The sequence below is a fragment of the Spodoptera frugiperda genome, chromosome 22, assembly GCF_023101765.2.
Source record: "Spodoptera frugiperda isolate SF20-4 chromosome 22, AGI-APGP_CSIRO_Sfru_2.0, whole genome shotgun sequence".
NCBI classification, from domain to species: domain Eukaryota; kingdom Metazoa; phylum Arthropoda; class Insecta; order Lepidoptera; family Noctuidae; genus Spodoptera; species Spodoptera frugiperda.
Window position 1 is genome coordinate 353,322 of NC_064233.1, and position 13,534 is coordinate 366,855.

At 46.5% G+C, this 13,534-nt stretch overlaps 2 protein-coding genes across 2 annotated transcripts; both read right to left on the minus strand.

The window, feature by feature from the left end:
* Nucleotides 1-5,775: 5,775 nt before the first annotated feature.
* Nucleotides 5,776-7,049, minus strand: LOC126912089 (integumentary mucin A.1-like; the record flags this gene model as incomplete). The annotated part of the gene is made up of 2 exons (XM_050702444.1): nt 5,776-5,820; nt 5,943-7,049. Coding segments are annotated over 2 exons (1,152 nt in total), but the record flags the coding sequence as incomplete, so codon positions are not given.
* A 1,242-nt stretch (nt 7,050-8,291) lies between these two features.
* Nucleotides 8,292-10,966, minus strand: LOC118279581 (uncharacterized). The gene is made up of 4 exons (XM_050702445.1): nt 10,415-10,966; nt 9,576-9,764; nt 8,832-9,044; nt 8,292-8,351 (listed from the first exon to the last, which is right to left on the minus strand). Exons 1-4 carry the CDS (start codon nt 10,964-10,966, stop codon nt 8,292-8,294), a joined length of 1,014 nt encoding a protein of 337 aa, XP_050558402.1.
* Between the last annotated feature and the right edge of the window lie 2,568 nt (nt 10,967-13,534).

A 13,534-nucleotide genomic window follows, 5' to 3' on the forward strand; every position in this document is an offset into this window, starting at 1 on the left:
GTTTCTGAGCTAGTTACAGCAGGCGTTGTTTTTGAGCTAGTTACAGCGGGCGTTGTTTCTGAGCTGGTAGCTGGCGTTGTTTCTGAGCTGGTGACAGGCGTTGTCTCTGAGCTGGTGACAGGCGTTGTCTCTGAGCTGGTGACAGCGGGCGTTGTTTCTGAGCTGGTGACAGCTGGTGTTGTCTCTGAGCTGGTGACAGCTGGCGTTGTTTCTGAGCTAGTGACAGCAGGCGTTGTCTCTGAGCTGGTAGCTGGCGTTGTTTCTGAGCTGGTGACAGCTGGTGTTGTCTCTGAGCTGGTGACAGCTGGCGTTGTTTCTGAGCTAGTTACAGCAGGCGTTGTCTCTGAGCTGGTGACAGGTGTTGTCTCTGAGCTGGTAGCTGGTGTTGTTTCTGAGCTGGTAGCTGGTGTTGTTTCTGAGCTGGTAGCTGGTGTTGTTTCTGAGCTGGTGACAGGCGTTGTTTCTGAGCTGGTGACAGCAGGTGTTGTTTCTGAGCTGGTAGCTGGCGTTGTTTCTGAGCTGGTGACAGGCGTTGTCTCTGAGCTGGTGACAGCAGGCGTTGTTTCTGAGCTGGTGACAGCAGGCGTTGTCTCTGAGCTGGTGACAGGCGTTGTCTCTGAGCTGGTGACAGCAGGCGTTGTTTCTGAGCTGGTGACAGCAGGCGTTGTCTCTGAGCTGGTGACAGGCGTTGTCTCTGAGCTGGTAGCTGGTGTTGTCTCTGAGCTGGTGACAGGAGTTGTCTCTGAGCTGGTAGCTGGTGTTGTTTCTGAGCTGGTAGCTGGTGTTGTCTCTGAGCTGGTAGCTGGTGTTCTCTCTGAGCTGGTAGCTGGTGTTGTCTCTGAGCTGGTAGCTGGTGTTGTCTCTGAGCTGGTGACAGCGGGCGTTGTTTCTGAGCTGGTGACAGCGGGCGTTGTCTCTGAGCTGGTGACAGGCGTTGTTTCTGAGCTAGTGACAGCAGGCGTTGTCTCTGAGCTGGTGACAGGAGTTGTCTCTGAGCTGGTGGCAGCAGGCGTTGTATCTGTGCTGGTGGCAGCAGGCGTTGATTCTGTGCTGGTGGCAGCAGGCGTTGATTCTGTGCTGGTGGCAGCAGGCGTTGATTCTGTGCTGGTGGCAGCAGGCGTTGATTCTGTGCTGGTGGCAGCAGGCGTTGATTCTGTGCTGGTGACAGGCGTTGTCTCTGAGCTGGTGACAGCAGGCGTTGTCTCTGAGCTGGTGACAGGCGTTGTCTCTGAGCTGGTGACAGCAGGCGTTGTCTCTGAGCTGGTGACAGCAGGCGTTGTCTCTGAGCTGGTGACAGGCGTTGTCTCTGAGCTGGTGACAGCTGGCGTTGTTTCTGAGCTAGTGACAGCAGGCGTTGTTTCTGAGCTAGTGACAGCAGGCGTTGTCTCTGAGCTGGTGACAGCAGGCGTTGTCTCTGAGCTGGTGACAGCAGGCGTTGTTTCTGAGCTAGTGACAGCAGGCGTTGTTTCTGAGCTAGTGACAGCAGGCGTTGTTTCTGAGCTAGTGACAGCAGGCGTTGTTTCTGAGCTAGTGACAGCAGGCGTTGTTTCTGAGCTAGTGACAGCAGGCGTTGTTTCTGAGCTGGTGACAGCAGGCGTTGTCTCTGAGCTGGTGACAGGCGTTGTCTCTGAGCTAGTGACAGGCGTTGTCTCTGAGCTGGTGACAGCGGGCGTTGTTTCTGAGCTAGTTACAGCAGGCGTTGTTTTTGAGCTAGTTACAGCGGGCGTTGTTTCTGAGCTGGTAGCTGGCGTTGTTTCTGAGCTGGTGACAGCAGGAGTTGTTTCTGAGCTGGTGACAGGTGTTGTCTCTGAGCTGGTGACAGGTGTTGTCTCTGAGCTAATGTCAGGCGTTGTCTCTGAGCTGGTAGCTGGTGTTGTCTCTGAGCTGGTCACAGCAGGCGTTGTTTCTGAGCTGGTAGCTGGTGTTGTTTCTGAGCTGGTGACAGCAGGCGTTGTCTCTGAGCTGGTGACAGGTGTTGTCTCTGAGCTGGTGACAGGTGTTGTCTCTGAGCTGGTGACAGGCGTTGTCTCTGAGCTGGTGACAGGCGTTGTCTCTGAGCTAGTTACAGCAGGCGTTGTCTCTGAGCTGGTGACAGGTGTAGTCTCTGAGCTCGTGACAGCAGGCGTTGTTTCTGAGCTAGTTACAGCAGGCGTTGTCTCTGAGCTGGTGACAGGTGTTGTTTCTGAGCTGGTGACAGGTGTTGTCTCTGAGCTAGTTACAGCAGGCGTTGTCTCTGAGCTGGTGGCAGGTGTTGTCTCTGAGCTGGTGACAGCAGGCGTTGTTTCTGAGACAGCAGGCGTTGTCTCTGAGCTGGTGACAGGTGTTGATTCTGAGCTGGTGTCAGGTGTTGTCTCTGAGCTGGTGACAGGTGTTGTCTCTGAGCTGGTGACAGGAGTTGTCTCTGAGCTGGTGACTGGTGTTGTCTCTGAGCTGGTGACAGCAGGTGTTGTCTCTGAGCTAGTTACAGCAGGCGTTGTTTCTGAGCTGGTAGCTGGTGTTGTCTCTGAGCTGGTGACAGCAGGCGTTGTTTCTGAGCTGGTGACAGCAGGCGTTGTCTCTGAGCTGGTGACAGGTGTTGTCTCTGAGCTGGTGACAGCAGGCGTTGTTTCTGAGCTGGTGACAGCAGGCGTTGTCTCTGAGCTGGTGACAGCAGGCGTTGTCTCTGAGCTGGTGACAGGAGTTGTTTCTGAGCTGGTGACAGGTGTTGTCTCTGAGCTGGTAGCTGGTGTTGTCTCTGAGCTGGTGACAGCAGGCGTTGTCTCTGAGCTGGTGACAGCAGGCGTTGTCTCTGAGCTGGTGACAGGCGTTGTCTCTGAGCTGGTGACAGGTGTTGTCTCTGAGCTGGTGACAGCAGGCGTTGTCTCTGAGCTGGTGACAGCAGGCGTTGTTTCTGAGCTGGTGACAGCAGGCGTTGTCTCTGAGCTGGTGACAGCAGGCGTTGTCTCTGAGCTGGTGACAGGAGTTGTCTCTGAGCTGGTGACAGGTGTTGTCTCTGAGCTGGTGACAGGAGTTGTTTCTGAGCTGGTGACAGGTGTTGTCTCTGAGCTGGTGACAGGTGTTGTCTCTGAGCTGGTGACAGGTGTTGTCTCTGAGCTGGTGACAGGTGTTGTCTCTGAGCTGGTGACAGGTGTTGTCTCTGAGCTGGTGACAGGTGTTGTCTCTGAGCTGGTGACAGGTGTTGTCTCTGAGCTGGTGACAGCAGGCGTTGTTTCTGAGCTGGTGACAGGTGTTGTCTCTGAGCTGGTGACAGCAGGCGTTGTTTCTGAGCTGGTGACAGGTGTTGTCTCTGAGCTGGTGACAGTAGGCGTTGTTTCTGAGCTGGTGACAGGTGTTGTCTCTGAGCTGGTGACAGCAGGCGTTGTTTCTGAGCTGGTGACAGGTGTTGTCTCTGAGCTGGTGACAGCAGGCGTTGTCTCTGAGCTGGTGACAGCAGGCGTTGTTTCTGAGCTAGTGACAGCAGGCGTTGTTTCTGAGCTAGTGACAGCAGGCGTTGTTTCTGAGCTAGTCACAGCAGGCGTTGTTTCTGAGCTGGTGACAGCAGGCGTTGTCTCTGAGCTGGTGACAGCAGGCGTTGTCTCTGAGCTGGTGACAGCAGGCGTTGTCTCTGAGCTGGTGACAGCAGGCGTTGTCTCTGAGCTGGTGACAGCAGGCGTTGTCTCTGAGCTGGTGACAGCAGGCGTTGTTTCTGAGCTGGTGACAGGTGTTATCTCTGAGCTGGTGACAGCAGGAGTTGTCTCTGAGCTGGTGACAGGTGTTGTCTCTGAGCTGGTGACAGCAGGCGTTGTCTCTGAGCTGGTGACAGGCGTTGTCTCTGAGCTGGTGACAGGTGTTGTCTCTGAGCTGGTGACAGCGGGCGTTGTCTCTGAGCTGGTGACAGGCGTTGTCTCTGAGCTGGTGACAGGTGTTGTCTCTGAGCTGGTGACAGCGGGCGTTGTTTCTGAGCTGGTGACAGGTGTTGTCTCTGAGCTGGTAGCTGGTGTTGTCTCTGAGCTGGTGTCAGGTGTTGTCTCAGAGCTGGTGTCAGGTGTTGTCTCTGAGCTGGTGACAGGAGTTGTCTCTGAGCTGGTGACAGCAGGCGTTGTCTCTGAGCTGGTGACAGCAGGCGTTGTCTCTGAGCTGGTGACAGCAGGCGTTGTCTCTGAGCTGGTGACAGCAGGCGTTGTCTCTGAGCTGGTGACAGCAGGCGTTGTCTCTGAGCTGGTGACAGCAGGCGTTGTCTCTGTTATAGTGACAGGTGTAGTCTCTGTGGTTGTGATAGCCGTGGTAGTAGTTGTATATGCGTCTTCACATTTTGCTTCATCTACTGGCCTGCATTGCTAAAAAAAAAGATTAGTAGTTTATGAATAAATATTCACAATGGGACTGTCGAACCTACAGTTTCGGCGTTGCATTAAAATGTCGTGCAAAGTTTTGTGGATACCTTTCTAAAACATTTCTAAGTTTTCGAAAATTGACACGAAATCTAAACTTATGTTCTATATAATTATGATGATAAAGGCAATAGGATCATCTCATATCATGTTGGTATTGTAAGCGTTCAGGGGCCTTAGTCTGCTATTACAATTGTGTCAGAATGGTCGATCATTGAGCATTGCGAGAGGGATGGAGCTATACAACCTACAAAGCTCCAGGTTTATTAGAGAGCGCTTGCTTGTGAGTTCTTTCGACATCCGAGGAAAGATTAAAAAATAGGAGACATTCTACTGTACTTTTGCATCGTACTCAACCGGTATTACGAGGTATATCGTCAGTATCAACCGTTCATAAGTGCCCACTGCTGACAAATGCGTCTTCTGACATGGAGAATGCGTGAGCATTTAATGACCACCCTGGCTCAAAGCAGATTGACGATATTGTTATATTCAGAAATTATAAGCCCAGGTTTCTTCACCACATTTTCTTTCACCATGTGTCAGTTGTATCTAAATAATTTTAAAAAGTTAATTTAATCAGGAAAAAATTTCTTGTGATAAAAATCACGTTAGTGCTTGCCAGGTTTGCTGGCGAATGGGCCATCTAAACCAGAGCCGTGGCCAGCATTTGGGTGAAATCATCATTAAATATTTAATTATATTGATCGTTCTATCGATTCCAATAAAGATTTCATAAAATTTTTCATTATTTTTGTGATTTTTTTTCTTTTGAAAATCAAATCCTAACCACTTAAAAAATCACCCGTTACTTGTGTGAGTATAAGCATACACAATTACACATACCTTAAAAATGTCATGTTAGCTTTAACATAATATTAGAAAATAATAAAAAACACTTACATATTTAGTTGGACTGAAATGATAACCCGGCGCGCATACTTCGTTCAGCAACTTTCCAAACAGGCACAGCAGGAACCGATTACAATACGGCTCATGGGGGCGAAGCCACGCGTCTGTGGAAGCACATGGTGGTGGTGGTCTTACTGTCGGCAGTGTTGCTTCTGAAGGTGTATCTTCTCTCCATTCGGAGCTGGTGACAGGTACCGTCTCTGTGCTGGTGTCAGATGTTGTCTCTGAGCTGGTGACAGGAGTTGTCTCTGAGATGGTGACAGCAGGTGTTGTTTCTGTTATGGTGACAGGTATTTTCTCTGAGCTGGTGACAGGTGTAATCTCTGAGGTGGCCCAAGGTATTGTCTCTGAGATGGTTGATGTTTCAGAAGGTGTTGTCTCTGAGCTGGTGACAGGTGTTGTCTCTGAGCTGGTGACAGGTGTTGTCTCTGAGCTGGTGACAGGTGTTACCTCTGAGGTAGCCCAAGGTATTGTCTCTGAGATGGGTGATGTTTCAGAAGGTGTTGTCTCTGAGCTGGTGACAGGTGTTGTCTCTGAGCTGGTGTCAGGTGTTACATCTGAGGTAGCCCAAGGTATTGTCTCTGAGATGGGTGATGTTTCAGAAGGTGTTGTCTCTGAGCTGGTGACAGGTGTTGTCTCTGAGCTGGTGACAGGTGTTACCTCTGAGGTAGCCCAAGGTATTGTCTCTGAGCTGGTGACAGGTGTTGTCTCTGACGATGTGACTGGGTTTGTCTCTGAGGTAGTGGTAGGTGTAGTCTCTGTATCGTCGGAGGTTGTAGTTTCTGAAATTGGGCTAGAAGTGGTTTCGTCTGAGGTGGTGACTGGTGTTGTCTTCGACGTAGTGGTTGTGTCTTTCTCATCTCTTCTCCATTTTGAAGTTGCATTTTCGGTCTCCGAACTGGTGGTAAGTGTTGTCTCCGTGTCGACCGGTGTAGTCTCTGACGTGGTTGAGGGTGTTGTTTCTGATGTGTCGACCGGTGTAGTCTCTGACGTGTCGGCTGGTGTAGTCTCTGACGTGTCGGCTGGTGTAGTCTCTGACGTGGTTGAGGGTGTTGTTTCTGATGTGTCGGCTGGTGTAGTCTCTGACGTGGTTGAGGGTGTTGTTTCTGATGTGTCGGCTGGTGTAGTCTCTGACGTGGTTGAGGGTGTTGTTTCCGATGTGTCGACCGGTGTAGTCTCTGACGTGGTTGAGGGTGTTGTTTCTGATGTGTCGGCTGGTGTAGTCTCTGACGTGGTTGAGGGTGTTGTTTCTGATGTGTCGGCTGGTGTAGTCTCTGACGTGGTTGAGGGTGTTGTTTCTGATGTGTCGACCGGTGTAGTCTCTGACGTGGTTGAGGGTGTTGTTTCTGATGTGTCGACCGGTGTAGTCTCTGACGTGGTTGAGGGTGTTGTTTCTGATGTGTCGGCTGGTGTAGTCTCTGACGTGGTTGAGGGTGTTGTTTCTGATGTGTCGGCTGGTGTAGTCTCTGACGTGGTTGAGGGTGTTGTTTCTGATGTGTCGACCGGTGTAGTCTCTGACGTGGTTGAGGGTGTTGTTTCTGATGTGTCGGCTGGTGTAGTCTCTGACGTGGTTGAGGGTGTTGTTTCTGATGTGTCGGCTGGTGTAGTCTCTGTGTCGGCTGGTGTAGTCTCTGTGGTAGTGGTAGGTGTAGTGTCTGTACCGACGGTGGTTGTAGTTTCTGAAATTGGGCTAGATGTGGTTTCTTCTGAGGTGGTTACAGGTGTTGCCGCTGAACTGCGGTCAGGTATTTTATCTGAGCTGGTGACAGGCGTTGTCTCTGAGCTGGTGACAGGTGTTGTCTCTGAGCTGGTGACAGGTGTTGTCTCTGAGCTGGTGTCAGGTGTTGTCTCTGAGCTGGTGTCAGGAGTTGTCTCTGAGCTGGTGTCAGGAGTTGTCTCTGTGCTGGTGTCAGGAGTTGTCTCTGAGCTGGTGTCAGGAGTTGTCTCTGAGCTGGTGTCAGTAGTTGTCTCTGTGCTGGTGACAGGCGTTGTCTCTGAGCTGGTGACAGGTGTTGTCTCTGAGCTGGTGGTGGTTGTTATTGCTGAGCTAGTAGTTGTTTCGATATTATGTTTTTCTTTACAGGACGACCTTTCCTTAGGTATACAAATCTGAAATTATATTTTGTATGGTTGGTTTGTGTAATTTGAGAGTTATTTGGTGTGTCCTGATATGTTTGTTAAAATGCAATCATCCTAATAACTAACGATTCAACACAACATGCTTGCATTGTGTTTCGTTGTGTGAGTGTGGTTACCAGAGACCCAATTAACCCTTTCCAATCCTTCATTCCCCAACAACCCTTAAATTCCTAACCCCCAAATTTGTGACTTGTGTGTCTATGTGTATGTTTGTTACTCAATCACTTCAAAATGGCTGAAGAGATCGGGAAGATATTTGTAACAGGGGTAGATAACAGTCTAAAATAACATGTAGGACACTTTTCATCACAAATAGCTTTACTAGAGGACTGACCGACAGACGGACGTTATTACATTTGCTTTGACGTTCAAATGTGTCTTCCTGGTCTATTTGAAATAAATAATTTCGACTTTGACTTTGACTCACGGGACCGCGGACAAAGCCGCTGGTAGAAGCTACTTTATTTATAACATACTAGCTACTTCCGCGCGGTTTCACCCGCTCTGCTCGGCTCCTATTGGTCATAGCGTGATGATCTATAACCTACCTCGATAAATGGACTATCCGACACAAAAAGAATTATTCAAATCGGACCTGTAGTTCCGGAGATTAGCGCGTTCAAACAAACAAACTCTTCAGCTTTATAATATTAGTATAGAATGTATACTTACTTCATCAACATCAAACTCATAGCCATCAGGGCATTGTACCCGAACTATGTCTCCTAGCACACACTCATAGAAGAATGTGCAATCTGTGTCATCTCCTATGGCCCATTCGTCCCGAGGCCCGCATTCTGGCAACGGGGGCGGTGTCGCTACGCAGCCTGATTCTTCTTGAGGAACACATGACTGTAATGGTAAGAAGATTTATTTATGCTTGATGGTACAATACTGATGCCATGTGGTAGAGTTTTCTTTGTGGTATAACTATTGTATTCACACACATTAATTTTTAAAACTATAACTATTTTTTTTAAGGAGGGAAGGTCATCCAATGACTTCTCCGCCTTGGGCGAGGTGATAGGGAGTGTCAAAAGCTTACTGATTAAAAACCACTCCGTTCCTACTCCTGCTCTGGAGGCTCAGCATCAGCCAAACTGGGCCCCATTTGTGGTGGTCTGAAGGCTCTTTGAGACACTTCTCAAAGAGGGGCCTTAACACTGCAATGACAGTGAGCCCAGGCGCTTGTTCGGCTTGGTATGCTGACTTTCTCCGGAGCTGCAGACTACCTAGCGGGTTTACCGGAGCTCCGGGTCAAAGAGCAAGAGTAGGATCAAGGCGGTTTTTAGTCAGTAAAAGTCTGACACGCCCTATACATTCAAGACAGGAGAAGCCATACGATGACGTTCCTCATAAAAAAGAAATTGTCGACTTTCAACTAAAATTTGAAGTCAAAACATATCTTACCTCCGTCTCTTGACTATACGCAGTGCCATCAGGACATCTCACTTTGATTACCTCCCCATACACACACATATAGGAGCTACCACAATCCCTTATGTCTGGTCGTGACCAGTAATCTTCAGCACCACACGGTGGCATCGCGTCTGTAGGCGGTGCTGTACTGACGGCGGTAGGCTCTGGCTCTTCGCAATAAGCTAAATAATCTGGTCGACACATCTAAAACATGTGAATCCAATTTAAATTGTAAGATCTTTATATACCATGTTTTGGAGCAAATTAATATATTTCTATTTCTATTCTATTTCTAAGAAGAAAGTGGTAGTGTTGACTTTAAATTGTGTTTTGTGATAGATGGATCACCTGATGGTAAGCAATCAGCACTGTACCTAACACTTACAAGATGAAAGGAGTAGCAGCTTGCCAATATTTTGGTGTTAATCAAAGTAGATGGATGTGATGGTAAACAATCATCGCCGCTCAACGAGAGTTTTAAGTGTGGGAGAGCCATGCTTCGGCACGAATGAGCCGGCTCGACCAGAGTGATACCACGGCCTCACAGAAATTGAGGTTACCAGAGACCCAATTACCTGCCTTCCCAAACCCCAATTCCCCAACAACCCTTCAATTCCTAACCTAAAAAGGCCGACAACGCACTCGAAACGCCTCTGGTGTTTCGGTTGTCCATGTGCGGCGGCGATTGCTTACCATCAGGTGATCCGTCTGCTCGTTTACCACAAAAAAGCTTACCTTCTCTCTCGAATCAAACAAGAAGTCTTCCGGACATTGCTTTTGTATCAGACTTCCAAATTCACAAGAATAATAGTTTCTACAATCAGTAGGGTCTGACTTGAAGCCATCCATTTCATTACAGGACTCCTCAGGTTCCACTAATTCCTCAGATACTTGACAACTGGATAAGGATTGCGGTATACAGATCTGAAAAATAAATACTTGGTGTAATAACTCGAGATTACAATATTTTTAACCGACTTCAAAAAAGGTGAGGATCTCAGTTTGACCTGTATAGATGTATATAATTATGTATGTATGTATATGCGCAATTATCTCATATTTAGTTGAGCCAATTTTGATGTGGATATCAGCATAGTAGTTTTCAGACTTAAACGACCTATGCCTTTCCCAATTATCCCAATTCCTAACCACCCCTAAATTCCGAACCCTCAAAAGGCCGGCGGCAGCGATTGCTTACCATCAGGTGATCCGTTTGCTCGTTTACCGGCTTATACCATAAAAAAAAAACCTGCATCCAGAGGTTACCTGTCTTTTGATCTTGTCTTTTAACTGTTTTACGAAAACTAGGTACCCGCCCCAGCTTCGCGCAATAGTGATCTAATATTATGCACGTATTGTACATAAATAAATGGCTGTGACATACGGACGGACAGACAGACAGACATGACGAATCTCTAAGGGTTCCGTTTTTTGCCATTTGGCTACGGAACCCTAAAAACCGCATCAAAATCCGTTGCATCCGTTGCGTAGTTTTAAAGATTTAAGCATACAAAGGGACATAGGGACAGAGAAAGCGACTTTGTTTTATAATATGTAGTGATAAAAACACCTACCGCATTAGAACTAAAATGGAAACCCTCAGGACACTTCAAGTGCTTTACACTCGACAAAATGCAAAAATAATAGGAACTACAGTCTTTCGGATCCGGCTTCCACCATATCTGGTAACCGGAGCATTCTGGCAGATCTACTTCATCACCACCACCACCAAATAAAACCATGACATCATTATTCTCCGTTACTGGAGCTCCTCTCGATATATCAAGGATCTGTTGCAATACCATCCTCATAGTATCAGAGTATTCATCATCAGCATATCGTGGATCTCGTTTTTTTGGGGTTTGCGGCATCCGATTGTATCGGTCATCAACATGTGGAGTGATGCCATCATCATCTTCATCAGATCCTTTTGGATCCTCTGTTGGTACAAAGCTTGGTGTAGATATCAGTAAGAGATCAGTCTCTGTGTCTGATGCCGCATATGGTGTGGCTTCGTTAAAGCCACCTGAAATGCATTCACTGCCACTACCGGGTATGCATCGCTTGAAAAAGAAAAAGAAATTAAATGTGGTGTAAGCTTCACATAAGTGGAAGGGAAGAGTCATGGTTCGGCACGAATGGGTCGACTTGACAGGAGTCGAGTAGGAAATTGGGGTGAAACGACTTGTGTTGTGTTTCGTTATGTGAATGAGGTTACCGGAGACCCAAACCTTTCTTTTCAAAAAACTCGCACCGATTATATATTCCACTGGTGTTACAGATGTCTAGTGCCACATAATCGAAAACCTTTTGATGAAAATCTCGCCAATACTATGTAAATGCAACGTCACACCTTTTATCCCCAAAGGGGTAGGCAGAGATGCACATTACGGCACGTAATGCTGCTATACAATGTACACCCACTTGTCACCATTTGTTTTACAATTCCCATGTAATAAGGAGGTGAGCCTATTGCCATATACTGGGCACAATTCCAGACTCCATGCTACTACAGAGAAATATTCGAAAAACTGAAAAAACCCCTGTTTTCATTTGCCCGACCCGGGAATCGAACCCGAGACCCCTTGTCCGGCAGTCGTACTTGCGACCACTCGAGCAACAAGGCAGTGTGATGTCGTACTACTTACTTATTTAGCATAAAAATATATAAATTATACTTACAAACGTATCTTGGCTGAATATATATCCTTGATCACATTGACCCAATGTAACTTCCCCATCTTTGCAATAATAATACAAATTGCACTGCCTCTCATGAGGCACAGCGGCATACTCAGGGTATCTGCATGGGTCCAAATGCGTTAAAGTTGCATGGAAGCTGAACACAGTTTTGGAATAGAGCAGCAGAAATATAAGCCGGATATCTGGAAATGTAAATAGTGAATCATTATTTATGATTATTATAATACCTAAGTGCCCATTGCTGAACAAACTTAAGTGGGGGAGAGCCATGCTTCACCACGTATGGGCTGGCTCAACCGGAGTGATACCACGGCCTCACAGAAACCGACGTGAAACAACGCTTGCGTTGTGTGAGTGAGGTTACCGGAGACCCAATTACCCCCAACCTTCGATTCCCCAACAACCCTTAAATTACCTCAATGAAACCACCCTAGCGACCATCATCAGCACCAGTAAGGGGGCGCCGCGTCTTTTTGAGACCTGCCCTTTTTTGAGCTGGAAAATCATCCAATGACATATTCTGCCTTGGATGAGGCGAGAGGGAATGTCGGACTCTTACTGACTAAAACCCGCCGTCTACAGGCCCGTACTTACGGTGGCCGGTGATCGCACTATCCCCGACGCCCGGTGTATCTCTTGCACCAGCTGGGTCCCTCACTGGTCCCTCACGCGCTAAAACCTGCCCCCCACGGTGCCACGCCAGTTACAGCACATCCCTAGGAACCTACCTAAGGCACCTAAGTAAAAACATTGCTACCTACTGAGATTTTATCGTTACAAAACCAAGAAAAATCTTACCCATAATATATGTGTCACCGGCAGTAGCCACTCCGACAATATAGGTACCTAAATAACAAAATGGCTACCGTCTACAAATCGATATAATATTGGAAATTATAAATAATAACCGTAGCAATCGATTAAAAAGTAAATCGTTCCATACTTACTTTATATAAAGTGTATAACTTCATCTAGGTAACTAGAGGTCGGAATTAGGTAGAGTTATTTATGTACTTGCATCGAAATGTTGATAGTAATGTGGACCCCGGGATTTGTAATGGACAATCCCGCGTGGCCAACAATATTACAACTAAATAATAATAAGAACGTCAGAGATAGACATAACTACAAATGTGGCAACGTCGCGCGTATTGGTATTTTACAACTTTGGACGTCCGATGTCATTGATGTAAGTTTGGCAACGTCGTGAAAGTTTAGGGTGATTTTCCAAAAAAAAACACAAAAAGTTAACGGCGTCATTATCCTCAACCAAAAGTTAACAATTCTGCCGATTGAAACACAAAATTTGGTTTCAATAAATTAAGCTGTGACACTGCTCTCAACCAATCCAATAAAATAAGGATGATAATAAGCTACCACGATTGGAGGATGGATTGGAGGATTTGTTAATAAAAGTATTTTTTTTGAAATCACCCTTTAAATTGTGTAAAAGTATTTTTTTATTTTTGAAAAGTCAGGGTTTTCTCTGTTCTTTAAAATTATTTTATTGAATTATTGGATTTGAGGCATATCCACTTTACTCTTTTATCAGTATAAGTATATAAATAACTATTATATTCGTGATTCCGACCTCTGCATATAAACACACATCCGTGGTAAATTCACGCAATAAATCTTATAAATTTTTCGCCAATAATGAAAAAAAAAAACACAATTAAGTATTAACCCAAGTGGTGATTGCATAATACAAAAAAACTAATCACCATCCCCATTCGGATTAAGAAAATTAGTTTAACAAACATACTAACAATCATATTTTATATAGATTTAGTAATATTATAAACCGTGAAAATCGTTTCATTACGTACCAACGTATTTATTTAAAGCAAAATACGTAATCTTACTTGGCAATCTTAATTGCTATGATTAGTTCAGTTTAAGACGTGTTCCTAGGTATTTTATTTAGTAACTAGGTTATGTAATTACCTATATAGGTGCCTAATTAATGAGCTAGATTCAAACATTTATTT